Source organism: Lynx rufus, unplaced genomic scaffold (assembly GCF_022079265.1).
Source record: "Lynx rufus isolate CCGP_SWC_20201006 ecotype Redwood Valley unplaced genomic scaffold, mLynRuf1.p SCAF_24, whole genome shotgun sequence".
Classification (NCBI taxonomy): domain Eukaryota; kingdom Metazoa; phylum Chordata; class Mammalia; order Carnivora; family Felidae; genus Lynx; species Lynx rufus.
In genome coordinates this window covers 8,860,476-8,886,889 of record NW_025814839.1, presented here as the reverse complement: position 1 = coordinate 8,886,889, position 26,414 = coordinate 8,860,476, and the positions used below count along the sequence as shown (strand labels likewise).

The 26,414-nt window shown below is 50.7% G+C and overlaps 1 protein-coding gene across 1 annotated transcript in view; it reads left to right on the top strand.

Annotated features, from left to right (window-relative positions):
- The window catches only part of KSR2 (kinase suppressor of ras 2), a 427,363-nt gene that overhangs the window by 319,936 nt on the left and 81,013 nt on the right, over positions 1 to 26,414 (top strand). Inside the window, exons 7-9 of the mRNA XM_047088271.1 lie at positions 2,430 to 2,513; positions 20,839 to 20,904; positions 23,764 to 23,890. Coding sequence (XP_046944227.1) covers positions 2,430 to 2,513; positions 20,839 to 20,904; positions 23,764 to 23,890 — 277 coding nt within the window. The remainder of the gene's footprint in view (positions 1 to 2,429; positions 2,514 to 20,838; positions 20,905 to 23,763; positions 23,891 to 26,414) is intronic.

Sequence of the window (26,414 nt, the reverse complement as noted above, 5' to 3'; positions counted from 1 at the left end):
GACCTCGGCACTCTGTATTCTTTGGGCACTGCTGCTCAGAATTTTCTTTCTATGTACCCAGAGGCATCTGGGAACTAGCCGAGGGACCCGTTCACTCATTCATGGATTCTTTGCACTAGTATTTGTAGAGAATTTACATGCCTTGGTTTCAGCACTGCGCAAGGCGTCGGGAGCCCTTGGGGAGCTCGCGGTGCAGTCGAGGGCTAGATGCTTAACAGATCATGACAGTGTGTGGCATTGAGGCTATAAGGTGGGGGGTGGGGGGGGCGGTACCAGGGGCAGACATATCGCCATGGGCGGGTGGGCCCGAGGTAGGAATGAGCACACTGTCTCCCGGAATGGCACCTTGTCAACAGGTTTTCAAAGAAATATGTTGACAGAATAGTTGTTAAGACCCAAATGAGAAAACGATGGAGGAAGCAGTGAGAAATACGTGATAGACGCGTCCGTGGTCGGGCCGTAAGCCGCAGAGAGAAAGGCATCAAAAAGAAGGGCCTTTTTTGTGTGCTTCCCAATACCCCGGGCTCAGTTCTACCCCTGGATCGGTCCCACCCCTGGCTCAGCTCCGCCCCTGGATCGGTCACGCCCCTGGCTCAGCTCCGCCCCTGGATCGGTCACGCCCCTGGCTCAGCCCCGCCCCTGGATCGGCCACGCCCCCGGCTCAGCTCCGCACCTGGATTGACCCCACTTCTGGTTCAGCTCCATCCTGGGTTGGCCACACCCCTGACTCAGCTCCCCCTCTGGATTGGCTTCACTCCTGATCAGCTCCACCTCCGGATTGGCCACACCCCTGACGAAGCTTCATCCCTGGATTGACCCTGCCCCTAGCTCCATCTTGCCCTGGTGGCGCAGCCCCATCCCCCAGCTTTAGCAATTTAGATCTGGTGGCACCTCATATTCGAATGCTGATTCTCAGAGGAAGGATGATGGTCTTGGGCATCAGGAATGTCTTCTTAGTGGAGCCAGGACTGGGGATGCCCTGTTACTCTTTAGTGTGACCCCGGGCCCCATGCCAGGACGGGAGACCTAGACTCACCCCAGCCTTGGTGAAGAAATGAAATTGAAATCCCATTCCATCCACTGTCCTCAGAGTCACCTCAGGCAGAGCTCAGAGAGAGAGCTGGTCCCAGAGATGGGAGAGGACTGGAAAGGAAAGAGAACTCCCGGCTACAAAGCTCACGCCGCCTCCCCTCCATGCCCACACTGCTGGCCAGGGGGGTGGACCACAAGCCCAGTCACCATTCCTAAGAGCTGCCAAATCCCATAAAGTAGACCCTGCCAAACTCACTGGCCCCGTGGAAGGGGCAGAAAAAGGCTTAACCAACCCCCAGTCCAGAACTGGAGAGGGAGTCTTCTTAGCCACAAGAGTCTCCGTTCAGAATGTTGCTATTTGCCTCCATACGGAGGCTTTGAGCTGCGCCTCCTTCGGCTTGGAGAGTGACTGACCCAAATCAAGCAAGTTGGTGCAGCAGAGGGCTGCAACCTTGCCCTCAAAATTCTCAAGCACCAAGTTACATAATCACTTCTGATTTTCATTTTGACACTTGGAGGCAGTGGAGATTAGCTACAACTCCTGCTGAAAGTGGCAAAAATTGAAAATGAAAATTAACTCTGACCCGGCAACCTGCAATACTTTTCTCGGGCAGCCCGGCCACTGCCTGGTATCTCTTGGGGGAAGAAAGCGCCCCAGCGGCCGCGGGAGCCCCTGGAAGTTAATCGTAGGCATCTCTGTTCCTGGCTGGCAGCTGTATATCAGGGGCGTCCAAACTGCCTTCTGTTGGCAACAAGTGGTGGGGGGGGGGGCAGGGGGTGGGGGGAGAAGATGAGCCGACGGTCTGAAAAGAGTTTTCACTTTAAAGACTCTTCTGCTACTCAGGTTTGAGGCCTCGGCTCTTTGGGGGGGGGGAGGGGGAGGCCCCGGCAAAGCTCCCCGGATGGTTTGATTGGCAGAGAGGGGGCACGGGTCTGCCAGCCTCCCAGGAGGCTCCACCTCGCCTTGTGGTCCTCTGAGGGCAGTTCTAGCCCCCCACCCGTCACTCTGTCCCAGAACTGAAGTTGGCATACAGCAGACCACTGGGCAATACCTGTTGAACGAATGCAGGATTGTCACGAATGTCCAGGGGACAGTAGAGTCCCAGCCCGATCGAGTGAGCACTGACTACGTGCCAGGCGCTGTGAAGCCCCTTGACGTGCATGACCTGTTTCGTCCTCCCAGCACCTGTGAGGCCGGTCCTGCTTACCATCCCCACTTTACAGAGCGGGAGACTGAGGCTCCAGCGGCCCAAACAACCTGATGAAGTCACGCTCCTCGGCAGAAGCCAGGCTGGACCCCGGGGCCTGTGCACTCACCCTTCACGTGGTTCATCCTGAGAGACAGCTGGGGGTCACCGTCACCTTGGCCCTGAACGTTTTCTGTCTCTTTTCCGCAGGTTTTCCACCAAGTACTGGATGTCTCAGACGTGCACAGTCTGTGGAAAAGGAATGCTTTTTGGCCTCAAGTGTAAAAATTGCAAGTAAGTGGCTGCACCAGGAAGTGTTTTCAGGGTGCCTGACGTCAGCTAGAGCCACGCTAGCCTTTGAACTAGCTTGCGGAAGCTTGGTTTCCTACCTTTCGGGAGACTCGCTTGCCCTACGTTTCAGAACCGCGTCCTAAGTGAACCTCTGCCTTTGGGCAAGGGGTCAAGCAGCACACTTGTGAATGAAAACCAGAGCGGACGGATGGTGCCGGAGATGTTTACCGGGGTGTGTGCAGCCACGGCGGTGCTCTGCATATTCACAGCATTTAACATGAAGGGTTGGCACAGTTTTTTTCTCTAGGTGACCGGATAGTAAGTATTTTAGACTTGGTGGACCCAGGGGTCTCTGTTACAGCCGCTCAGCCAGGCCTTGTAGCTCAAAAGCGAGCGGAGACAATATGTAAACAAACGGGTGTGACCAATGTATTTGTTCCAGTAAAACCTTATTTCCATAACTGCGCGGCCGGCTGGCTTTGGCTCCTCAGCTGTAGTTAGTTTCCCAGTTCCTGAGTTAGAGTTTGTGAAGTCCTTTTCCTCTTTATTTTTTCTCCTCTGCGTTGTTGGGGCGGGGCTGGGCGGTGTTCTGATGCTCCCCGTTTTACAGATGTGAACGCTGAGTCTCGGCAAGGGGAAGTCACCTGCCTACGGGCACACGGCCGCGACCCCCTAACTCCCCTTCCTTCTGTGGCATCATGTCGCTCTCGAGCTCTCACAACCCTCCCCTACTCCACACACGCATTCCAGGTCACAGCTGGCAAAAGGCAGGGAGGTGACAGAATAAAGCTGATGTCCAGTATGGGCTCTGGAGTCAGAGTAAGATAGGTTCAAATCCCGGCTCTGTGATGCTCTTGCTGTGTGACCTTGGGCAGTTCACCTCACCTTTCTGTTCCTGCCTGTGTGTGTGTGTGTGTGTGTGTGTGTGTGTGTGTGTGTGCACGCACTTTATCTGCACGAAAGGAATAATCGTCACACCTGGCCGATCCAGTGTAAGCATTCAGTAAATCACGAAAGGACATAGCACGGTGCCAGCCTCTGAGCTCTGTCCTCTGTCAGAGGTCACAAGTGCCTTTTTGCCTGGCCTCCCTCTCTCTCTCCCTAAGCCTGTGTGAAATACCTCCCTGGTCCAATCCCTAGAAAATTGTCAGTAATATTCAGTGCATCTTTCCGTCTGCTTTATAGGAGCCATTTAGTTTCAGAGAATGTAGGAGTCCCTCTGTCCTTGTCCAGCCCAGGCTGGGAACTCCCATTCGGGCTCCTTCAGGCCCCCCAACATCCTGTCCCTTGAGGGAGGGGGGACGGGACAGCAGCAGCGGCATAAGGCGAGGTGGGGAGACTATTACCGTCTGGAGGCCCACGTCCCCACCTTGGTCTTCCTTAGACCCTGGTTCTCAGGTGAGCCCTCAGAATGGTGGCCTCTGGGCTTTCTGACTCCAAGGCCAGGCGGTGGGGTCCAACTTGAAGGCTGTCTGATGCGTCCCATACCCCAGCTGCTCGGGACGGGGTGGGGGGGGCTGTCTCATCCATGCGTAGTCACACCATGTTCTGAGGGGAAGCGGCAGCCCTCACATCCTCACACCTGCAGAGTGGAGGCTTTGAAGTCGGGTAATTAGGTGACAGGGACGCAGCCAGGAGTCAGTGAGGCTGAACACCTCCTGAGCCATTTAATTTTCAGCCCTAGAGGCGGAACTCTGAGGTGGCCTTTGCTCCTGTTCTCTGTTCCAGAAGTAATGAACAAAGACTCAGACCCTGCCAAGGGTTGGGGGAGGCCTCTGGGGAAGGGGTGGCGGCGGTGGGGGGGGGCCTGGGGGAGAAGCACAGGCTTTGGAAGCAGCCAGACCTGAGTTTGAGCCCCAGCTCAATTGCTGCATTCTCTGTATGAGCCTGAGCGAGAGGCTTGTTGTCCTCTCGCGACTCAGTTTTCTGATCTGCAAAGTGGGTTGACGCTGGTGCCCTCAATAGAGCTGCTGGAAGGAGCCAGTGGAATGTTCTTGCCCTCGATCACGGTGTTTCGTCAGAGAACGTTCTTCCTCGCTCCACCTTGCGCAGAGATGGCTAGATAAGAGGCAGCATTCCAGCCGTGTTTGGATTTTACCGTCGATCTCACCACTTTGCTCAGCTCTCAGAAAAGCTGTCGGAGCAGTGAAAGCAGAGTCTGGAGTTGCTATGAAGTTCCGACATGCTTCCGGTGTTTTTTTTGACACTTGTGTAACGACAACCATTTTGTACTTGTGTTAACTACAACAGAGCTTAGAGCTATCTCTAGTACGTAATTATGAGCTGGCTTTATTTTTACTGCTGTCACCAGCTGAAGTTTGGAGTCACTCTTCCATGAACCAAATCCTGCAGTTTTTACATGGTTTTGAAGATGGGCAAAATTTGGGACACGCTGATGGGCTGACAGAAGGGTTGGATGGGGGACAGAAACGGGTAACGCACAGACGCCGTCGTCAAGGGGTTTAGGGAAAGACGCACCTACAGAGAAATGGATTTCGGGGGGACCGAAGTGCATGCATAAAGAGAGTGACAGATGGCATTGCACAGAGGGGGCACGGAGAATGGGGAGGCAGCTTTTTAGAAAAAAACGGGCAGAACTGCTTGTTCGTTTACTCAGCTGTTTATGAGCAGCTACTCCATAAATGTGCCAGGAGCTCTTCTAGGCAGCAGGGAGATCACAGTGAATAAAACGCACAAAACCCCTGCCCTCCTGGACCTTAGGTGCTAGGGGAGGGGAGGGACAGTAAGCAACCCAGTAAAACAGATCATCTGTGCAGAGGGTGCCAGAAACTAAAGAGAAGAAGGAAGCAGTGAAGGAAGAGAGGAAGGGCCGGGCTTAGGGCTAAGATTTTAATTGAAGTGCTCAGGGAAGACTTTATACTTGAACCGGAACTTTGGAAAAGCAGTGATGTGTGGCACTGGACATTCCCTGTTCTCCGGAAGCGTTCCAGAGCCATGGATTTGAATCTGCCCTGAAGGCAGTGACTTTTTTAGTTTGCTTGTTCTTTTTGTTGTTGTTGTTGTTGTTTGTTTTTTAAACCTAAAGCAATGTTGGTTCTGTTGTTGCTAGAAACTCCCTGGGTGAAAAGGATTGGATTGGACCCTGGTGACTCTACAGTGGTCCCTGGGCCAGCAGCAGCAGCACCTGGGGGCTGTTTAGAAATGCAGACTCTCAGACCATGCGCAGACCTGCTGCACCAGACTCTGCAATTTAAGACTGTCCTGTGATTCGTGTACACATTAAGGTCTGAGAAGCACTCCTCTGAGTGATCTCCAAATTCGCTGTTAGAGCTGATTTTCTTTGTCTAGATAACGGGTCTCACACTCGAGTGTGCATCAGAATCCCCTAGAGGGTGTGTTAAAGCACAGATTCCCGGGCCCGCCCCGGAGTCTCCGATGCAGCAGGTCTGGGGTGGAGCCCCAGGGTTTGCATTTCGGTAAGTTCCCTGGTGCAGCTGATGCTGCTGGTCCTGGGACCACTGCTCTACAAAACAGTGGTCGTTTGCCAACATCAAGCTTTCTTTTCCAGCCTGACATTTCAGCACATGAGGTTTGTGTTTGGGGCTCTTGTTGTTGTTTTTTTTTTTTTTGTGGTTTTGTTTTTTTGTTTTCTGTTTTTACAGACTGGTCGGTCTTTGCTATTTTTCAGGCTTTTGTGCCTTTTCATCTCTTGGCCTCAGTCCTATAAACTTGATTCTTCTTCGTCATCGTCTCTCCAGTAATATTTGTGTGATAAGCCAAACAGATAAGGCATGACTGGAACCCAGGCTGTAGGTCAGACACACACGCCTGCATTTGAATCCTGACTCTTCCACGAATAGCTGTGTGACCACTTCCGAGCCCCATTTCTTCTCCCGTCCAAATAATATCTACCTCACTCGACTGTTTAAAAAAAAAAACAACAAAAATACAAACAAATAAACAAAACAAAAATTAAGTGAGCTAATACGTAAGGTAAAATGTTCAGTCTGTACCTGGCACATTATAAGAACTTCATAAACGAAAGCTAATACTGTTACTAACTTTACGGATTAATTTTGGGGTACCCCCCCCACCCAGGAAGCCAGGATACTTGCGAACGTCTAACCCCCCTTTCCTCCTGCCTCGGCTTAATGGCCACTTCCTCCGGAATTATCATCAGCTGTCTTGTTGGCGTTCTGAATAGAGAGATTAGCGAACTAATAGGAAATTATGCTCAGAAAGCAATTTGCAGTTATCTGAATTGAGGACTTTTCATCTAATAGGTTCATGAGCGCGGAATGGAGTTTCGTTCTCAGTGGTCGGATGTCAGCACCATCCACGTATTGTCTGCTGACTACAGATTCAGCTGCAGGAACGTGCTGATGGGTTTCCCAGCCCTCGTTCATGCCTTGTCTGCATCTTTCCTCCTCGGGGTCCTTCCACAGGTTTCCGCAGAGCTGAGTTCTGGTTCCTTGGAAACCCGTCCACCCCTATCTGCGTTTCTCACGGAATAGTGCACAGCGGTGAATTCCGTGGCTTGTGCTCTAGGCAGGGAGAGTTTGAACCGAGGTATTTTTGTGCATATGTGTGTTTTTTGTTTTTTTGTTTTGTTTGCTTTTACTGCATGCGCTGAGTAGGGAAGGGAGGGGGACGTCTTTCAAAACTGTCGGTGGAGAAGTAGCATTTGAATTATCTGTCTCTCCTGCGTGTTTTAGCCTCCCCTCTCCCCACTCCTTCTTTTGGGTTGGGTTCAGTTCAGTCAGCATCTCTGGTTCGGTGTGTGCTGTGAGGGGCGTTTCTGTGCTACCTCTTGGGGTTCGAAGGTGAAAGAGACACCGTTGCTGTCCTCCAGATGCTCACAGTCACTGCTAGTGGCTTAAAACTTAAAATCACCACATCTGATCATCACATCACATCTGGCCCAAGACTTCTTGGCCCAGACTCTGGCCATAGGGCGTAGAAACCTGCATATTTTTTTTATTTGTTTATTTATTGACAGAGAGAGAGAGGGAGAGAGCAGGGGAGGAGCAGAGAGAGAGGGAGAGAGAAAATCCCAAGCAGGCTCCACACTGTCACTGCAGAGCCCGATGTGGGGCTCAAACCTACGAACCACGAGGTCGTGACCTGAGTCGAGATCAAGAAGTCAGATTCTTGACTGACTGAGACACCCAGGTGCCCCGAAACCTGCATTTTTAATAAGCTTCCCAGAGGATTCAGATTTGCACTGGGGTGTGAGTGAGGAACATGGTTCTAGAAGGAGGGGTGAAGCAGGTAGGTAATTATTACTGTAGGGGGATGTGCCCAGGCTGCACCAGGCTGGGAAAGGGTGCATACATGATGCACATCAGGGGGGCTGTCCCGGAGGCCTTTGAAGTCTTGAGGGAGGAGGGACACCTGGTGGCTCAGTGGGTTGAGTGTCTGACTTCGGCTCGGGTCATGATCTCGCGGTTCGTGAGTTCGAGCCCCATGTCGGGCTCTGTGCTGACAGCTCAGAGCCGGAAGTCTGCTTTGGATTCTGTCTCTCTCTCTCCCTCTCTCTCTCTCTCTCTCTCAAAAATAAATAAACATTAAGAAAACAAAAAAAGAAGCCCTTGAAGTCTTGAGGAAGGAGTGGGAAGTAGCCAGGTGGAGCAGGGGGAAGGGTGTTCTGGGCGAAGTCACAGGCAAGGACACAGGCACGGGCAAAGCCTGGGTCAGGACTTAGAAGGACTCGAGCATATTTTTCAGTTGCTTGTCCTGGGCGGGGCCTGGGGGCCGGGGAATACCGATTCTTCTGTGCAGACAGGGCACCAGGCCATGCCGCTGTGACTCGTGGGTGCTACTCCCTGTGGCTCCCAGCCTGGGTAGGGACCGCTCGCTCCCCGTCCAGCCCCGTTCCTTGAACCCTGGAGCTGTCATCTTGCTGGAGTGGGTCACTTGCCAAGGGCAAGGCCTCGGGGAGGACGGTGCTGGTATCAGGGTGGCCTTTGCTTCTTGCGGGAAAGTAGGAGCAGGCAGAAGCCAGGAGTTCAGATGTTCTCCCGGTCACCTGCTCTTATGGCCTGAGACGCGAGGGGTTTGGGAGTCAGAATGTCTGGCAGGTGCTAAGTCTCCTTTTTCTCTAAGACCAGGGAGCAGTCGCTCCTCTGCTTTGAAGACAGAATGATGAAGTGCGCGGTCACAGAGCACAGTCTTCCCTCACCCACATGTGACTCGATGGTCTGCTTACCTTCCTGGCGACCTCATTTACCGGTTGCTGTGGGAGCTGCTGCAAACAGTTCATACCTGAGACCTCCCCGGTGGGAGGGGGTGATTGTGGCTGCCTCACCCCAAGGTGCCCGGGAAGAAGCCTCCCCCTGCTCCGGCTGGCTCAGAGCCAGGTGCAGGGTACAGAAGGCCAGCCTTGTTGCCTCAAGGCAGACACCCTCTGTGGTGCACTTCGCAGCCCAGAGCCCCCGGGGGGTGGGGGGGGGGGAATCAGGCTGAGACTAGAGTCACCTGAAGCCACGTCTTTGCTTAGCTTCTCCCCCATTCCTTATCCAGCTTCCCCCCGCAAAGGAAGCAGCCTCTCTTGGAGAACTCTCTCCACTCACAAGAACACCCATCTCAGGATCTGCTTCTAAGGAACCCAACGTAGCATAATAAAACAACAGCAGGGGGCAGAGAGAGCTGTTTAGGTCCTGGCTCTGCCCCATCCTGGCTGTGTGATTCTGGGGAAGTTTCTAAACCTCTCTGAATTGGATGTCATAGGACCTGTGAGTGCACCAGTCGCATTAATGACTTGAGGATTCCCTCAAATCCGAATCTTTCAGTAAGTTGGTCAGCATGTATTAAGTTGCAGAAACGGATTTTCTATTAATGCAAAGAAGGAAGAGAACCCTACTCACTAAATCACCTGCGTGGGTTGAAGTGAGGGAAAGTTCTGGAAAATGTAGCACATTTCCTCCTTTTCCATAGTTCTTGTTCCCCATTTGTCTTTTAGGATATTCTGAACCATCCTTGGGAGACATGTTCAAGCATTTATAATCGGGTTTCTCAACCTCAGAACCATTGAAATTTGGGGCCTGATAATTCCTTGTTTGGGCAAATGCCCTGTGCATTGCAGGATAATTAGCAGCGTCACTGGCATCCACCCCCCAAATGCCAGGAGCACCCCCAACACACACACACACACACACACACACACACACGCACACAGACACATACTCCATCCCAAGTTGTGACAACCAAAAATGTCTCCAGACATTGCCAGATCTTCCCAGGGGGAGCAGAATTGCCCTTGGTGGAATTGCCTCTGGTTTCTATAGTGAAACAGTCATTGCCAACCAATGGGACTGTGGTATACTTGTAATTCAGTTCTAGAGTGCCGCTTTAATATTTATTTATTTTTGAGAGAGAGAGCGCATGCACAGGAGGGGGCAGAGAGAGAGGGAGACAGATCCGAAACATGCTCCGGGCTCTGAGCCGTCAGTACAGAGCCCGATGCAGGGCTCGAACCCACAAACCGCGAGATCATGACCTGAGCTGAAGTCGGACGCTCAACCGACTGGGCCACGCAGGCGCCCCTGGAGTGCCAACTTTAGAGTGCCATTACAATATTCAATAATGCGATCAAACATCTCGGTTTGCCTGGGACTTTCCTGGGTTTAGCACTGGAAGTCCCATGTCCCAGGTGACCCATGTCGGTTGGGGCATGTCTGTGCAAATAGAAACATTTCCTGTGTTCTGATTTAGGTCACTGCCCACTTCTGTAGGGGTGAGACCCATAATCATTTCCCTGGGAAGGTAAAAAGTGAGTTTAGAAAACTGAGTTAACTAGCCCAAGACTTCCAATTTATTCCAGTGTTTGAATGCCCTTTAAACACGTTCCTTCTCCTTCTGCCTTCGGTAGCTTGGCTGGATGTGCTGGCACTTATTTCTTTCCATATAATCTGGCACTTTACTAATTTTCATTAAAAAAAATTTTTTTTAATGTTCTTATTTATTTTTGAGAGACAGACAGAGCATGAGCAGGGGAGGGGCAAAGAGGGAGGGGGAGACACAGAATCTGAAGCAGTCTCCAGGCTCTGAGCTGTCAGCACAGAGCCCGACATGGGGCTCAAACCTGTGAATCGTGAGATTATGACCTGAGCTGAAGTCGGATGCTCAACCGACTGAGCCACCCCGGCGTCTCTACTGATTTTCATTTCAATGAGCCATGGCTCTGTTATTGGATCTTTCTATTTGGAGTTTGTGTACTTATTGGTTCTTCTCTGGGGCTGTATGTTCTCCTAACCTGTGTTTTTGCATCAAAATACCGTGTTTTATCTGAACACTTCCTGGTTTTGCACAGTGACTCCAGCCACAGGTGATGAGGTGGAAGTGTGGAGTAAGCCATGGTTGGTTTGAGCAACGGGGTGCACTCATTTTCCTGGCCCTGGAAAGACTGAGGAGTTGATGAACACGATGCTGCAGCTGCCGTGAAGTTCCTGGAAGCTTCGGGAATTTATACCCCACACAGGATATTGGCAGGATATAATTATAAGCATGCATTTCAGAGATCACCAGCTTGAAGCCTGAACTTACTTTTCCATTAATAGAAACATTTCTGTTTTTGCAACAATCAGAATGGGAATTCACGGTCCCTTATGGGAGTTTTTGCCTAGTACGTGCAAAACTTTGGGTCCAATCACAGTTGTATGTGGAGGATGATTATTTTACTGGAGGGGCACCTGGGTGGCCCAGTAGGTAAGCATCCGACTCTCGATTTCGTCTCAGGTCATGATTTCACGGTTCATGAGATCAAGCCCTGCTTTGGGCTCCGTGCTGACAGTGCAGAGTCTGTTTGGGATTCTCTCTCTCCCTCTCTCTCTGCCCCCCCCACTCTCTCAAAAAAAAAAAAAGTAAAGAAAACAACTTAAAAAATAATAATTCTGCTAGACGCTGAGGTGGGCATTGAGTGTGATGGATGGTGCTGATGGGATCATGTATTGAGGGCTTACTAAGTGCTGGACATTTTGCTGAACAGCTCGCATGCATGATCTCATGTAATCCTTGCAACAACCCTGGAAGGTAGGGTCTGTTCCTCCCCATTTTACAGGTGAAGAAACGGAGGCCTTCAGGAGTAAATCCAAAGTCTCCCAGTAGGTAGATCTGCTCATCAAACCACCGGTCTCTCTGACTCAGCATCCCAGACTCTTAGCCACTTTACGTGGGTAAAGGGCCAGCCACACAGTAGGCCAGCAACAAATGCTAGCCCCCTCTCTGCTTCTCCTTGACTTAAACAGGCAGAATGGAAGATGCAAATCTGATCTCAACCTGACCTTAGACCAGAGCTAGTAATCTTTTTCCTCCTCATTCCCCGAGCCTGCTACCCTCTCCTCTATTTCTTGAATTGAAAGATGGCAAAGGTGGGGGGCGGCGCCTGGGGGGCTCGGTCGGTTAAGCATCTGACTTCATCTCAGGTCATGATCTCGCAGTTCACGGGTTCGAGCCCTGTGTCGGGCTCTGTGCTGACAGCTCAGAGCATGGAGCCTGTTTCGGATTCTGTGTCTCCCTTCCTTTCTGCCCCTTCCCCGCTCATGCTCTGTCTTTCTCTCTCTGAAAAATAAATAAAAACATTAAAATATATATTAAACAAAGGAAGATAGCAAACGGGTCTTTGTGTTCTGATGAACACCTGCAGGTCCTAGGAACCAAGAAAACTCTGTGGTCACTCTCTCCTCTCTTGGGGAAGTTGCAGGATGGGGAGGGGAGGACATCTCCAACAGCTAATTAATCCACAGCTTTCCTGCAGTATATCCTCTTATGGAGAGAAGTGCTGGGTTTTCCTGATCATTTTTCATTATTTTTTGGAGCCTGCGGTATGATTTATATGTTAACACTCCCCACCAACCTTGTTCATCTCTGTTGTTGGGTTTTTTGTTGTTGTTGTTGTCGTTTTTTTTTTTTTCTTACCCAGTCGCGGGCCAAAGAGCTCAGCCTCACTGAGTTGTCAGCGGGAAGGGGAAGAAGTGTTTTGATATCCTCCACTGAGAGCATATGGGGCATTTCTCGAAGCATTGGCTTAAATGAGAGACCACAGGGGAACCAAGATGAGACAAAACTGCTCAGTTGGGGGAGTCAGTGAAACAAGCCCCACTATAAAGGGGGCAATGATTTGGTTTTGTGATTTTGCAAGAAGCCTTGAGGAGCACTTAGTGCGGTGACCTGGGAGAAGGAGAGCAGAAAGCAGGAAGTCAGGAATATAATGCGTGAGGGAGCTTTGTGCCCTTTAATTGTACATATTCTGCCCGTAGAAGTGAGTGGGGCAGGGAGAGGGGGAAGGGGGTCTTTGCAAAATGCATATCCAGCCTTTGCCTCCCCGCTTAAAATCCTTCCTTGGTTCTCCCTTGCTGTCAGGGTAAATCCAGGCTCCCAGTGATACGCTGTGCCGTCCCTTACTGAGCTGTCCTTTCGCCCCTCTCACTGCCTCCCTCCTTGAACCCAGGACTCCAGCATCACTGAAGTCTCAACCCCTGCAGAAGGCCACCTGCCCACCAATCAACACATGCTCGCACCGCCTTGTGTTGCTTCTGCCTGGATCTCCCTTGCACACTTCGGCCAGCTCCCATTTATCTTTCAGGCTCAGCTCGGTCACCTCTTCCTGCAGGACGCCCTCCTGGACTCCCCTCAGGTCCAAAGTGCCACACCCGGTCCTTCACCGTCATCCCACGTAACGTAACTACATTGTCTTCGCCCGTGTACCTGCCTGTCTCTCTGACCGGACTTCAAACTAGTTGAGGGTAGGGCTCTGCCCGTGTCCTTCACTCTCTGTACCCCCAGGGCCGGCACGGTACTTGGCACGTAGAAAGCGCTCAGGAAATGTTTGTTGGTGGAGTAGATCTCAAAAGGAGCTTCTGGAGGGAAAGTGGTTCTTGCCAACCCAAGCCCCCGAGAACCTAGTTCCGATCCACAGGGGATCCTTTCTAGAAAAGGGGCAACTCTGAGGCAGTGGGATGGATGGAAAGATGTTCGTGATCGGAATAGTAAGAGATGGGTTTACATACCTGGATGGCGAACTGTGTGCTGGATCTTGGCAAGAGAGATGATTAAAGAGAGAATTCTTGCCCTGTTTTATTACACACACCCTGGGGCCTCACCCCGCACCTGGCACAGAGGAGGAAGGCAATCACATCTTTATGTGCATGAATGAATGAATGACCCTGACTCTGCTCTTTACTGTCTGTATGAGTGGCCTGCTTCCTGAGCCTCAGTCTTCCTGACTTTGAAATGGGCACGGTGGTTTCCACCCTTCATGGCTGTGTTGTTCAGAAAAAAACAGGTTATATAAGAGGTAGGCGTTTCTTTAACGTTCCCTCATTCAGATGCTGGGAGCCAGGTTTTCAAAACATCATTTGTTCTCTGTAAGGAAGGGCTGTGCCCTGCTCATATGGATTGCAAAGCAAGCTGTGGTGGACGAGACAAAGTCAGGGTCAGGGAGTTGGGCTGCAGACTTTGTAAATTGGTTACAACTGCCCAGTGAACCATTTGAAATGGACATGACTGTGTTCACCAGCAGGAATTTTGCCCGCCCCCCTTCAGGGAAGGCTAGCCTTCTGATCCCAGCGCCACACGGGTCTCTGGGCTCTCGTCTGCCCCACAGGAAGGCTGGGGGCCATGACAGATCCGTTAAGGAAACAGCAAAGCTGCTCATTTGTCCCCCACCGTTCCCGGGCAAGGTCCATGCAAGTCCATGTGCTTCTGGCCCAACCCCTGTCCTGACCTCACTGTGGGGAAGAGGGGACCTCGAGAGAAGAATGCAGAGACGGACACACCTGCATTTCACAAACTGTGAGAGATTCCTTTTATAAGAAATAGGAATCATTTTTCAAGGAGCCTTTTGATAGAGACCATTCACGCCCGCACACCGGGGGCGGTCAGTGGCATTCGATGGCTTTCCCTTCTGCCCTTCCTTCCTTGTCTTTCCTTTTCTCTCCTTCTGTGTCTGTCGTGTTTATGCAGCATGTATTATGCACCAGCCCCCAGGCTAGGCACTGAAAGGGGGGAAGGAACGGGAGGCTACAAGGATGAGGACGACCCAGATCTTGCCCTCAAGATAAATTCACACATTTAACTGTCAGACGGAGAGGATGTCTCATTTAGCCAGCAGCTCCTTTGGGGAACAAGATATCCCACGAAGGCAACTTTTCTCCGTAACCGAAGCTTATCCTATTAGCTTTGAAAGTTAAAAAAAAAAAAAAAAAAAATTAACCTTCTTCAATGAAAAGTCTTAAATAAATCCTTTCCAAGTTTCCAGGCTGCGTGAGGTTCGCGTGGCATTCTCTGTGTCCACTCAAGTTGTTTCAGCCTGTCTGTGGAAACCTTGACCTGTGTGCTGCCTTTGTGGACCCCACTCGGGCATTTTTTGATGAGATCCTCACTACAGTTTTGCAGACGAGGAACCTGGATCTCAGCAAGGCGGACGGATGTCCCCTTGGTGTGGGGAGGGCAGAACTGTGGTTCAGGCTCATGTTGGCTTGACTCAGAAACCCAAGCTTCTAACTACTTGGGGAACCCCATATGACCTTTCCCTGGTGCCTGGCGTTGTTCAGAGCCACGGTGCTAACTCATGGTGCTCCTCTGGGCCAAGTTTGATGGGGAGCTTTGTCCTGTCAGCTGTGTGCCCCCCAGCCCTCCCTCTTCTCTGTGTGGAACGAAGCACCTGGAGAAACAAATTCATTAAGGACCGTGGGCCGCAGACCCACAAGGGACAGGGAGTAGAGGCTCGGCTTTGGTGTGAGAGCTTTGGGATGGCCGCTTTGGGTTTTGAGCCTCCTTTCATGATCATGGTGTCCTGTTTGGGCTCGCCTCTTCCTCAAGGCCTCAAAACAAGGATTCGAGGGCAAGTGTATTGAAGAGGTGATCCAGACCATGCCAGCGGGGGAGCGGGGGAGTGAGACCAGGAAGGGAAGGAAGGAAGCCAGCACTGGGTGCTTCGCTGGGCAGGTAACGGCTCTGGGTAGCTGGGGTCCAGTCTCACCTCTGACACCTCTGAGTGTCCGTCCCACCCAAAGGGGAGGAGACTGGGATCGTCACCAGCCAGGTCCCACCCGTGGGTGTTTCAAAGCTCCAGGCATTGCAGTCAGCCCACAATTCAGCAAGAGAAAGTCCTCCACTGTCTCAGGGGCTTGAGACACAAACTAGCAATAGTAAGAATGACTATAACGAAAACTATAACAGCACCTGCTACTTCAAGTAATCGTCCTGGGCACCCGCGTGTGTCATATCATTAGTTTTCTCTGCAGCTACGCAACTGCGGATACTACGTTTCTTTGCAGCTACAGATACTATGATTGTCCCCATTTTACAGATGACGAGACTGTGGCTCAGAGCGGGTCGGCGACCTACTCAAGTTGTCACGGCCAGGAAGTGATAATGTCGGACCTTGAACCCAGATCCCTGCTTCATATTTTCCTGACCCCATTTCGCCTTTTTGGAGGGGAGGGTGCTGTATTCTGGAAGATCTAGGCTTCTGGACACCCCTTGTTTGGGAAGTAGAATGTGTCCTCCTCATTCAGTGGTTCTGGCATTCACTCACTGAACACCCACGTTCCCGGCAAAGACCGAATCAGAGCCTTGGAGGTTGAGCCTTGGGGGTCTGACTTGGAAGCGGGCGGTCGGCCTTAGTTTTCCCTTCTATGGGCAGTGAAAGGAAAAGTCTCATCTGGGTGGAATCCTGTGCATTTCCTTCTCTGGCTCCTTCTTCCCCTGCCCTTGAGGGTCTGTATCATTTCAGCGCTAGGCTAGTCGGCCCACTCAGTTAGTAGATGCCACTGCTCCACCTACCTCCGTGCAAAGGGTTAAGTGTCTCAGCGTGAAAGTTCTCTGGGCTTTTCTGCAAGAGCAGTGGCTGTGCCCCCCCTTGCGAGGGCCGCCCTTTGAAGCGCTGGCCAGAGGGACAAGCGTTCCATCTCCCACCTTTTGGCCAGAGATGAAGGAAGGCTTTTCTCTAACTGCAAAAGACAAGCAACGAGGGATTCCGGAGGGGATAATGCCTGGGGGAAGCAGGGCACGGGCTGAGGTCACAGGAGGCTCCGCCTGCCCCGTCCTGGTTCGGGCGCAGTCCAGCGGTGGCATGGGACTGTCTGCTCCTGCTTCAGAGTGCTGCCCACGACAGCGACCGGGCTTCTCCACACCTGCACGTCACCATTCCAGCTGCGCTCGTTAGAGAAGACTCGTAGGCGGGAGAGGCAGAAAGGAAAAATTTCTTTCTGGAAGCTTCCAGGGCAGAATCAAGCGATTTCAAACAGCAGTGAGTGCAGAAACTTCTCGGTTCCACTCTCATTTGGCATCAGCGGATTCCCCAGCTCAGGGCTTCCCAAGCATCAGTCTGACCTATCCCGGCTGTGACGGCCTCCAGTGACTTCCCGGGGCCTGCAGAATCAAATACAGACGCCTCGCCAGGGTTGCGGGGGGCCCTGTCCGTGTCTTCCGCCCCTTCCTCGTGTCTTTATCGTTTTGTGGTTCTCTTCGGCCTCATCGGCCTTTAACCTCTGACCCCTGAACCCACCAGCTTGTTCCTGCCCCCCACTTCTGCACTGGCCGGAAGCCCATCCTTCTCACTTCCATACCCTCCATCCGGTTTCCCTGAATGATTTTTTTCTTCCATCTCAACACACCTGCAATGATCTGATATTTGTTTACGTGGTTTTTATCCCTCCCCGTAAGCATAGAAGCTTCATTTGCCCTGTTCCCGGCATGTCCCCAGGACCTGGGGCCCAGTAGGCCCTGTTAAGTGTTTGCAGAATGAATGAAGGGCTAGTTGCACATTCCCTGGAGCTTCGAACTAGGGTTTGGATGCAATACCAATGACCTCCAGGGGGACTGGGACTTGAGAGTCCGGGGAGCTTTAGAAAAGAAAAAGACATGGGGTGCCTTGGGTGGCTCAGTCAGTTAAGCGTCCGACTTCGGCTCAGGTCATGATCCCGCGGTCCATGAGTTCGAGCCCCGCGTCGGGCTCTGTGCTGATGGCTCGGAGCCTGGAGCCTGCTTTGGATTCTGTGTCTCCCTCTCTCTGCCCCTCCCCTGCTCATGCTCTGTCCCTCTTCCTCAAAAATAAACATTCAAAAAAATTTGAAAAAAAAAAGAAAGAAAAGAAAAAGACAAATTTGCAGTAAGGTGGGATTTTTATTATCCTTGTGAGGTCAGGCAACTATAGGGAAAGAGCAAAGTGACATCTTAGGCTTGTCTCAAAGGAGGACATTTTGATTGTGCTGGTTAGAGATCCTAGGGACCTTCCCACTTATTCACCCCACCCCCAAGATGTAAAGGAAGAAGAATGAAGGTTTTACAGGCATCTGCGTGGTGGTTAGAGCTGGGCTCGGGACTTCTGTCTGTTACTGGCTATTTGACCTTCAGCAAGTTATCCAAGTTTGCTAAGCCTCAGTTTTTCACTCTGTAAAATGGGGATAACAATAGTTCCTACTTTTTATTCTTTTTTTTTTTTTTTTTTTTTTTGAGGTGGGGAAGAGCAGAGAGAGAAAGGGAGAGAGAGAATCCCAACCAGGCTCCGTGCATGGAACCCAATGCAGGGCTCTCTCCCAGGACTGTGAGATCAGGACCTGAGCCAAAATCAAGAGTCAGATGCTTAACTGACTGAGCCACCCTGGTTCCCCTAGTTCCTACTTTTTAGGATTGATATGAGGATTAAATAAATTGCGTAAAGCCCCGGGGGCATTTCGTGGCTCATCACAAGCACTTGTTCTCAGAGCTTGTACCCCTTTTTTTCTTTTTTAGTATTTTTTTTTTTTTGGGAGAGCGCAGGTTGGGGAGGGGCAGAGGGGGTGGGGACAGAGGAGCTGAAGCAGGCTCTGTACTGACAGTCTGACAGCAGTGAGCCCAACGTGGGGCTCGAACCAGTGAACCGCGAGATCATGACCTGAGCTGAAGTCAGACACTCAACTGACCGAGCCATCCAGGTGCCCCCTTAATGTTTTTCAATCATCTTAGACTTTTAGGGGCCAAGAGCTGCCACTTTTTTTTGACAGTTCTGAATTGTCTAAGCTAATTTGTCCCGAGTTGATTCAGTCATTCGGTCATGACCCTGTCGTGATTTTGTCATATGTATGTAGCAGCCTTCCTTTTATTTATTTACTATTTATGGCCTTTTAAATTTCAATACATTTATTTAAGGATGGAAATGTGTCTTATTACCATGGGTGGAAAATCAGCATCACTTCCATTAATATAAGGCAACCAGAAAAAAAAAATGGAAAAATGGAAAAATAAATTTATTTATTTTTTTAATGTTTATTTTTGAGAGAGAAAGAGAGAGACAGAGCACAAGCAGGGGAGGGGCAGAGAGAGAGACATACACAGAATCCGAAGCAGGCTCCAGGCTCTGAGCTGTCAGCACAGAGCCTGACGCGGGGCTCGAACTCACAGACCACAAGATCATGACCTCTGAGTTGAAGTCGGACGCTTAACTGACTGAGCCACGCAGGCGCTCCGGAAAAATAAATGTATTACATTTCCTGTGGATACTGTCGCCTGTCCAAATCTGGGACTGGGCTTAGCATGTGGTAGAGAGATATAAAGATGTGTTAGCACCAGAGAGTTCCCCGATGCAGTCAGAGAGAAGGAGATTTGGAGACGGACTAATGTTCTTACGATGTGATCTGGCATTATTCCATGCTGCCTGCATTCCCCCCCCCACCCCCCACCCCCCACCCCACTTCATCCCTGCACTCCTGGCGGCCTCAGGGCTAACCTTTCCATATGAGAGAGGAATTCAGTGCCCTATTAGGGCCCAAAAGACTGAAGACAAAAAAATAATTGGGCAAATGTGCATAAACGTTCCAAAACAATCAACTAGACCAGTGGTTCTCACACATGAGCACATATCACGCTCAGGTGGAGGGCTTGTTCCAAACATGTTAACTGCATTTCACCTCTGGAGTCTCAGATCCATCAATCCGGGGTGGGGGTGGGGGGGGTCCCAGAAATTGGCATTTCTGAAAAGTTCCCGGATGGTGCCGATGTGACTGGTCTCAGGACTCCACTTTGAGAACCACCGAGCTAGACTAATTGGGGGAGTCAAAGTTGAGTCTATGACTAGGTGTTGAGACCATTCTGTTAAAGAGAACTGTCAAATCCCTAGAGAGGAAGAAGGTCGAGGGCAAATCTAAAGCTCCTGTGCCTCTCTGTGTATTTTGATATTAAACCTCTGAGCAGGCTAAGGGTGTTTTCTGGCAAAGATGTTGGCTGTTGGAAGTTAGGCTGGCGTGCACAGAAATGATAAGGGAACCCAAAAGGATGCAGGTGGGGTACCCACAGCATCTGCCACAGCGTATATCTTTCCTACGGACATAAAACTCTAAACGGAAAAGACAAAGCCAGGTCAAAATTACTCGGGGTTTCTATTATCTATTATCCTTTTGAAGTCTGGTAACTCTTTGGGGGAGAGCAAGGTGACATTGTCTCAAAGTAGGACATTTTGACTCTAAACTCTTCGTACGTCTAAAACCGAATAGCCGTTACTGATCTCATCCTAAGGGGAAGCCATGGTTAGCTGTGTCCTGTTGCTTGAGGCTTTAAGAAAAACGAGAAACCACCTTTGGCGCCACTGACCTGAGGTTTCTGCCAGGAAAGCTCAGTTAATCTGTTTTTCCATCTGTAAAATGGGAACGATAATAATATCCATTGTGTAAGGTTGTTCTAAAGGTCCAATGACATAGTGTATGTAATATGTTTAGTGCCATGGTTGCCAGATGAATTTACAAGAAAACAGTGGAAGATTATTAGGATTGGATGATGACGATGACAATAAAGATTAAAAATACAGACCAAAAGTGGAAATATCTTTCAAAGCATAAAGTCCAAGTGGACATGGTTGGTGAAAGAGTTGCTACCCACTCTGAACCACCCAGGACTGACCTGTGAGGGGAATGGCAACAGACTCTTCAGAGTTGATTTCCTAGGTGCCAAGGAGATACTTTAGCTGCCCTATCTCATCTCAGATTTTTGTATCCACAGCTTCTAGAGATTTCTAAACCACCAAGGCATCACATCCATCTATTCATCCATCTACCTACCCACCCACCCATTCATCCATCCATTCATCTATCCATCCATCCATCCAACCACCATGTGTCCATCCACCCATCCATCTATCCATCCTTCCATCCGTCCATCCACCCACCCATCCATCCACCCACTCAGCCACGATTCCATCTACCCACCATTCCATCCATCCCTCCAACCACCATCCGTCTACCCATCCATCCATCCATCCACCAACCCATCCACCCGCCCATCCACCCACCCATCCATCCACCCATCCACCCACTCACCCACCATTCCATCCACCCACCCACCCAGCCTCCCAGCCACCCATCTTTCCATCCTTCTCTCTCTTTCTCTCTCTCAGGTTAAAGTGCCACAACAAATGCACCAAAGAAGCCCCACCCTGTCATCTCCTGATCATCCACAGAGGAGGTAAGTATTTAACACTTGGTGCCCTAGGGGTAGGGTGGCGCAGGGGCTCCTGCAGGCCCTCTGAGATAGCTGTCCCATCCAGGCCATTTCTGCGTACCTCTTAATCCCCCGATATTTGCCAATTTTTTCCTTTCTGATGCTCTTCTTCCTGGCATCTGTCCCCTTCATCCATTTCCTGTGCCTGTTCTCCCTGTTCCTTGCCCCGCTGCTGGTCTCTCTGATACTTTAGCCCCCAGATTCATCTCCCCCTTCCTAACTCTTTTTCTCTCATTCTTGTCTGCTCTCCTAATTTCCACTCTCCTCTCTTTCCCCCCTAATCTCATTGCTTTTCCTTCGCACTTAAAAAGAGTGCTGGCTGAGTGTTTCCTCTCACATGCTCTCTAGACTCGGTCATTTGGCCCTGCAGAGGTGGGCATGGGAAGGGTCGGGCTTGGGTCTGTTGGTTTTGGGCCATCTGTGTTCTGTCCCCTGGGGCTCTGGGAGTGTCCTGGCCAACCTGTCCAAGCAGCGAGGTAACAGCTGCCCTTGGGAGAGCCGTGGCCAGCCTTGTATCTTGCACAAAAAGCAAGACCAATTTAGTGCGAAGGAAAGACTAGAAGGAAAGGCTTTTCCCTACCTGCCAGGGACTCAACTGGGGAAACCTTGTAGTCCAGCTTTCAAAATAGTTCCCCTGATTCTTGTCTCATGGGGGAGTTATCTCTGGCTTCTGTTATCTACGTTACAATTCATTCACCAGGGGACTCTCTGGGCCTGTGCTGTTCAATACAGTAGCTGCTAACCACACCTGGCTATTTAGATTTAGATTAATTTAAATGAAATAAAAATAGAAATTCCATTATTCTGTCACACCAGCCACGTTTTAAGGGCTCAGTAGCCACAGAGGGTGGCTACCATATTGGATAGTGCAGACAAGCAACACTTTCATCATCACAGAAAGTTCTGTTGGATATCACTGGTTCTGACCTCTGCTATTCAACATACAGGAGACCTACTGAATCAAAATCTGCATTTTTAACTGAATCTGTGGGCAGTTCCTCTGCCCCTTAAGAGGCAAGACTTCTAGGGTACAAGTTGCAAACTCAGGTACCTTCCAGGGCCAAACCAGGATCCTGAATAAGAGGAGGTGGCCAGGTGGGGCCATGCAAAGTGGAAGGGGAGCCCAGGAACCATCTAGAGAAGACAGCCACTCCAGCAATGATAGAAACAACGTGGACCTGAATTTTTCTCATGTTTCAAAGAAAAGCCCAAATAGTTGTATTATTTTCAGATATTAGCGACTTATTACAGTTTTAAAATTCTTGCTGGCCAATTCCCTGCCCTCCCACCCTCCCATCTATAGGTTGGCTAGAGCCTTGGAGCCAATGTTGAGGTACACAACCTGCTGATGTGAGACGGAGTCCCTCCTTGTCCCTGCTATGCCCCTCCCAGCTCCCCTGGCCTTGGTCAATGCACGCTCCAGGGAATCTGCCCCAATTTAGAATGAGCCCAAGGGAAACTCAAAGAAGGAAGCAAATTGCTGCCGAAAGCCTTGGGATGTGTTCCAAAGCCATTGGGCCGTTGGTTTTCGATGATCTTTGCATTGCTTACCTCCACGAGGGGAGGAAATTGCACGGGAAGGAAAAGTCTTCAGCCCTCCTGCCCCTTCCCACCCATCCTTAATTAAGAACCATCTGTTCCTTGCACAACTGTATATGCTCAGTGAGGCTATTTTTTAAAGCTGAATTCTCACAGCTCTTGACCCCTTGTCTTGCTTGGGTCAGCTTCACTGGGGAAACCACCTCCTAGTGGTCTTTGCCAGAGTCCAACTCCCATGCGGAGACCAGAACCAGCCTGCTGCAAGGTGACCCGCTTCCAGAAGCCGACACCTGAAGAAAGGCTCCCTACGTGCTGCCTTCATGGCCGTGCCCCCTTTGCTCAGAGGCAGCAGGTGCCCGTACATGCAAAGCCAGTGGAACTTGCCAGAAGTCCTCCAGCTTCTTGCTTTCCCCCCATCCCCCACCCTTGTTGGTAGGAAGTTTAAAATATAGTTGGTTTCCATGGAGATGGCAGCTCAGGCTAAGCAGAAAAATTAAATTCCTGGGTCAGTCCAAAGCTTTAACTTCTCCACCAACACTGCCCCCCCCCCTCCCCCCGCAACACAAAACAGCTAACAAGTCACACTGCCAGGCATCAGATTTGAATTTGAGCTCCTCAATTTGCCCCTCCCTGTGGTCCCTATAAGAAGTGATAATACGAGAGGGGTGACGGGAAGAGAAGCTTGGATGACGTCGTTTGGATTTATTTAGCATCAGCTGTGTGCCCAGCTTTTTGTGCGGCTTCAGGGAGGACATTGAGGGGAGGTCTGCAGATACTAAGCCTTCCTTTCAGGGATCCCTGTGGCCTTGTTTAGGACAAACGTGTTTTGACACGCAGCAGGCTGCCCGGGCCTGAGAAATCCCACAAATGACGAAAGAGGATCCCGACACAAAGGTTAGATGGAGGCAAGGACGGGTGGTCATTCTGAGCTTATCCATTGATTGTAGATCTTAAGGAATCAGGAACCTCTTGTATTTCAAAGGAGGGTCAATTCTGAAATGATGCCCACGTGAAACAATTATGGTATCGAAAACAAATGGATAGCTTCGGCTTCATTATCAAGATGTACAGTTGTCAAGTCATTTCTTAACAACATAAACATTCTAGAAAGCACAGAGGACACCCGATCTTAACGCCATGACCTGACAACTATTGTTTTTGGAGGATTCCCTTCCCATCCTGGGGGCAGGCCTTCAAGATGGGGTCTGAGCTAGGCTTTCCTGGCAGAACGGTTTAACACGAAGCGGTACTTAAACTCCCAAATTGCTGTTTTTACCCCTACGGATCCAGCAAGGTTAGTCCGGACAGAGTCCGTCCCGTGTGACATCAACAACCCTCTACGAAAGCCACCCCGGTATTCGGACCTGCACATCAGCCAGACGCTCCCCAAAACCAACAAGATCAGCAAGGTGAGGGCGGGGTCCTGCTGGGCCGGGGTCTGCTGGGGCTGCCTGCCTGGGAGGGGCGGGGAGGGGGGCTTGAGCGAATTGCTCTGGAAACCTTCACCTCCCAGCCCACCTGGGCTCTCCTCGTTCCATGTGGTTTATGTAAGGAAAGCTTAGGGGGCATCCAGCCCTCCATGGAGAGTGAGTGTGCCAGAAATCTGTCTAATTTAGAGAGAGGGCACACGGAAATGAGAATGAACGAATGTGTCGAGGAGGGAGCAGTAGGGATTGCGGGAGAGTCTAAGCAGGGTTCCTGAGTGATCCAGACCCAGCTCCCTTTGCTCTGTGAGATGTTTTGCCAACCTGCCGGGATTAACCTTGCAGATGGCTGGGTTGACATATCTGTTGAATCGGACCACCGAGGGACGGAAGACTGTTTTTTGAGCTCCTGCTAGAGACTAGATAGATGGATATGTGGGGGGCGGGGGGAGGGGGGTAGGCAAGCTCTGGGCCTCAGCCAGTTTGATTGACTTCTGGCTGGTCCTCAGATGGTCAGCCTCTCTATGCACCTGTCCACTGTGGCATGGAAATTTCCAGCGTGATTTCCATGTGTTTGGTCTGTGGGTTGGACTGCACCAGAACCTTCCCAGGGACACTTGCAGCCTTATGGTGGGAGGCAAAGCCTGCACGTGCCAACAGGTGATTTCTCAAACTCCCCAGTGTTTCTGTGCACTGTGTTGAAGGTGGGTAAAGTGCAAATCAATCCAAGCGTGTGGGAAGTCACCACCTGTGTTCAGGACCCAAATGAGTGTCACGATGGCTCGGTGACCTCTCACTGGCAAGGCTCTGTCTAGCTTCTCTGCATAAGGCTGGAGAGAGTATTGCTTCTCCCCAGTCCATCCTCCAGACAGCAGCCAGAGTGATTCCTAATGAATGCAATTTGAATCCTGTCCCCCTCTGCCTCAAAACCACCCAGTGGCTCTTTACTGCATTGAGAAAACAAATCAAGCTCCTTCTGCAGCCTGCAAGACCGTGCCTAATTTGGTCCCTCGCTCCGTCTCTGACCTCCCCTTGTACGTCTCCCCACCAAAGCCCATATGTTCTTTCTCTCACACACTATCACCCACCGTTTTTACTACTAGCTCTCAGCCATTCACCATCTGGCTCCTTGTGGCGTCATCTAAGCAGTTGAGAGCTTGGCCTCTGAAGGCAGGCGAACCTTGCAGTCAGCCCTGGCTTCTCCCACTTACTAGCGGTGAGCCTCAGGGCATGCCACTAATTTCTCTTGGCCTCAGTTTTCCTGTATATGAAATGGGTACGTTCCAGTTATCTACAGCTGCACAGCAAAGCCCCTCAAACTTAGTGGAGCACGACAGCCTTTTAATTATGTTTGTGGAAACTGTGGGGACTGAACTGGGAAAACTTACACAGCTAGGGGCTGGAATCTTCTAGAGCAGAGATTGGCACACTATGGCTCACAGGCCAAACCAGCCCAGCACCTGCACCTGTTTTTGTGAATAAAGTTATATTGGCATGAGCCACACCCATATTGTCCACGGCTGCTTTCACACTATGATTGAGAATTGAGTGGTTCCAACGGGGACCACATGGCTCACAAAGCCTAAAATATTTGCTATTTGGCCATGTTAAGAAAAAGCATGCCAGCCTCTGAGCTAAAGTCGTCATCAGTCACCTGTCTAGTGTCTGCCTGTGGTGCATCAGAGACCGGGTTCAGCGGAGACCCAGCGGAAGCATCTACATGCGGACTTGCCTTATGGTTTGGGCTTCCTCACAATATGGCGGCTTCAGGGTGGTTGGGTTTCTCACCTGGCAGCTCAGGGCTCGACGAGCAACTGAGCAACAAGGCAGAAGTTGCCTGGGCTTTTGTAACTTAGCATTACCTTGGTGCGTTGTCTTGGCTTGTCACTAGCCAAGGATCGGTAGTGTCAGTTCTGCTCTGTCATACTGACAGGGGCTGTCACGCTCCTGCTCAGATTCAAGGGGAAGAGGCATAGAAACCACCTGCCGATGGGAGGAGTCCAAGGAATTTGAGGCCACGTTTTAAAATGTCCACGGTGCCTATAATAAGAGCACCAGCCTCAGAGAGTTGTCTTGGGGATGAAATGAAGTAATCCACATACAAGCATCTAGTACGGTTCATGGCACATGTTAAGCATCCAGAAAATTCTAGATACTGTTTTCAGCTTAAATCTTGGGTTTCCAATCCAGATCTTAGGTCGGGTCCACTTTTTCTTTGTTATTTGCATAAGATACGTATAGGTCTCTAGAAGAAGGGATCCCCACCTCTGGGGGTGCTTAGGAGGCTCAAATGGCACGGTTCCTAAGAAGTAACCGTGCATGTCTAGAGAACCCATCCTTTTCTTTGTGACATCTTAGGGGGCGAGCTGCTCAGAGCATCTCGAGACCTTCCTCTCTGGCTTTGCCAGCATACTGAGCCTCTTGATCAGATGGGACAGAAACACGGGTCAGCTAGATCAGTGACTGTGACATTGTTCTGCTTGTCTGCCAGCGGGAGAATTTGATAAGA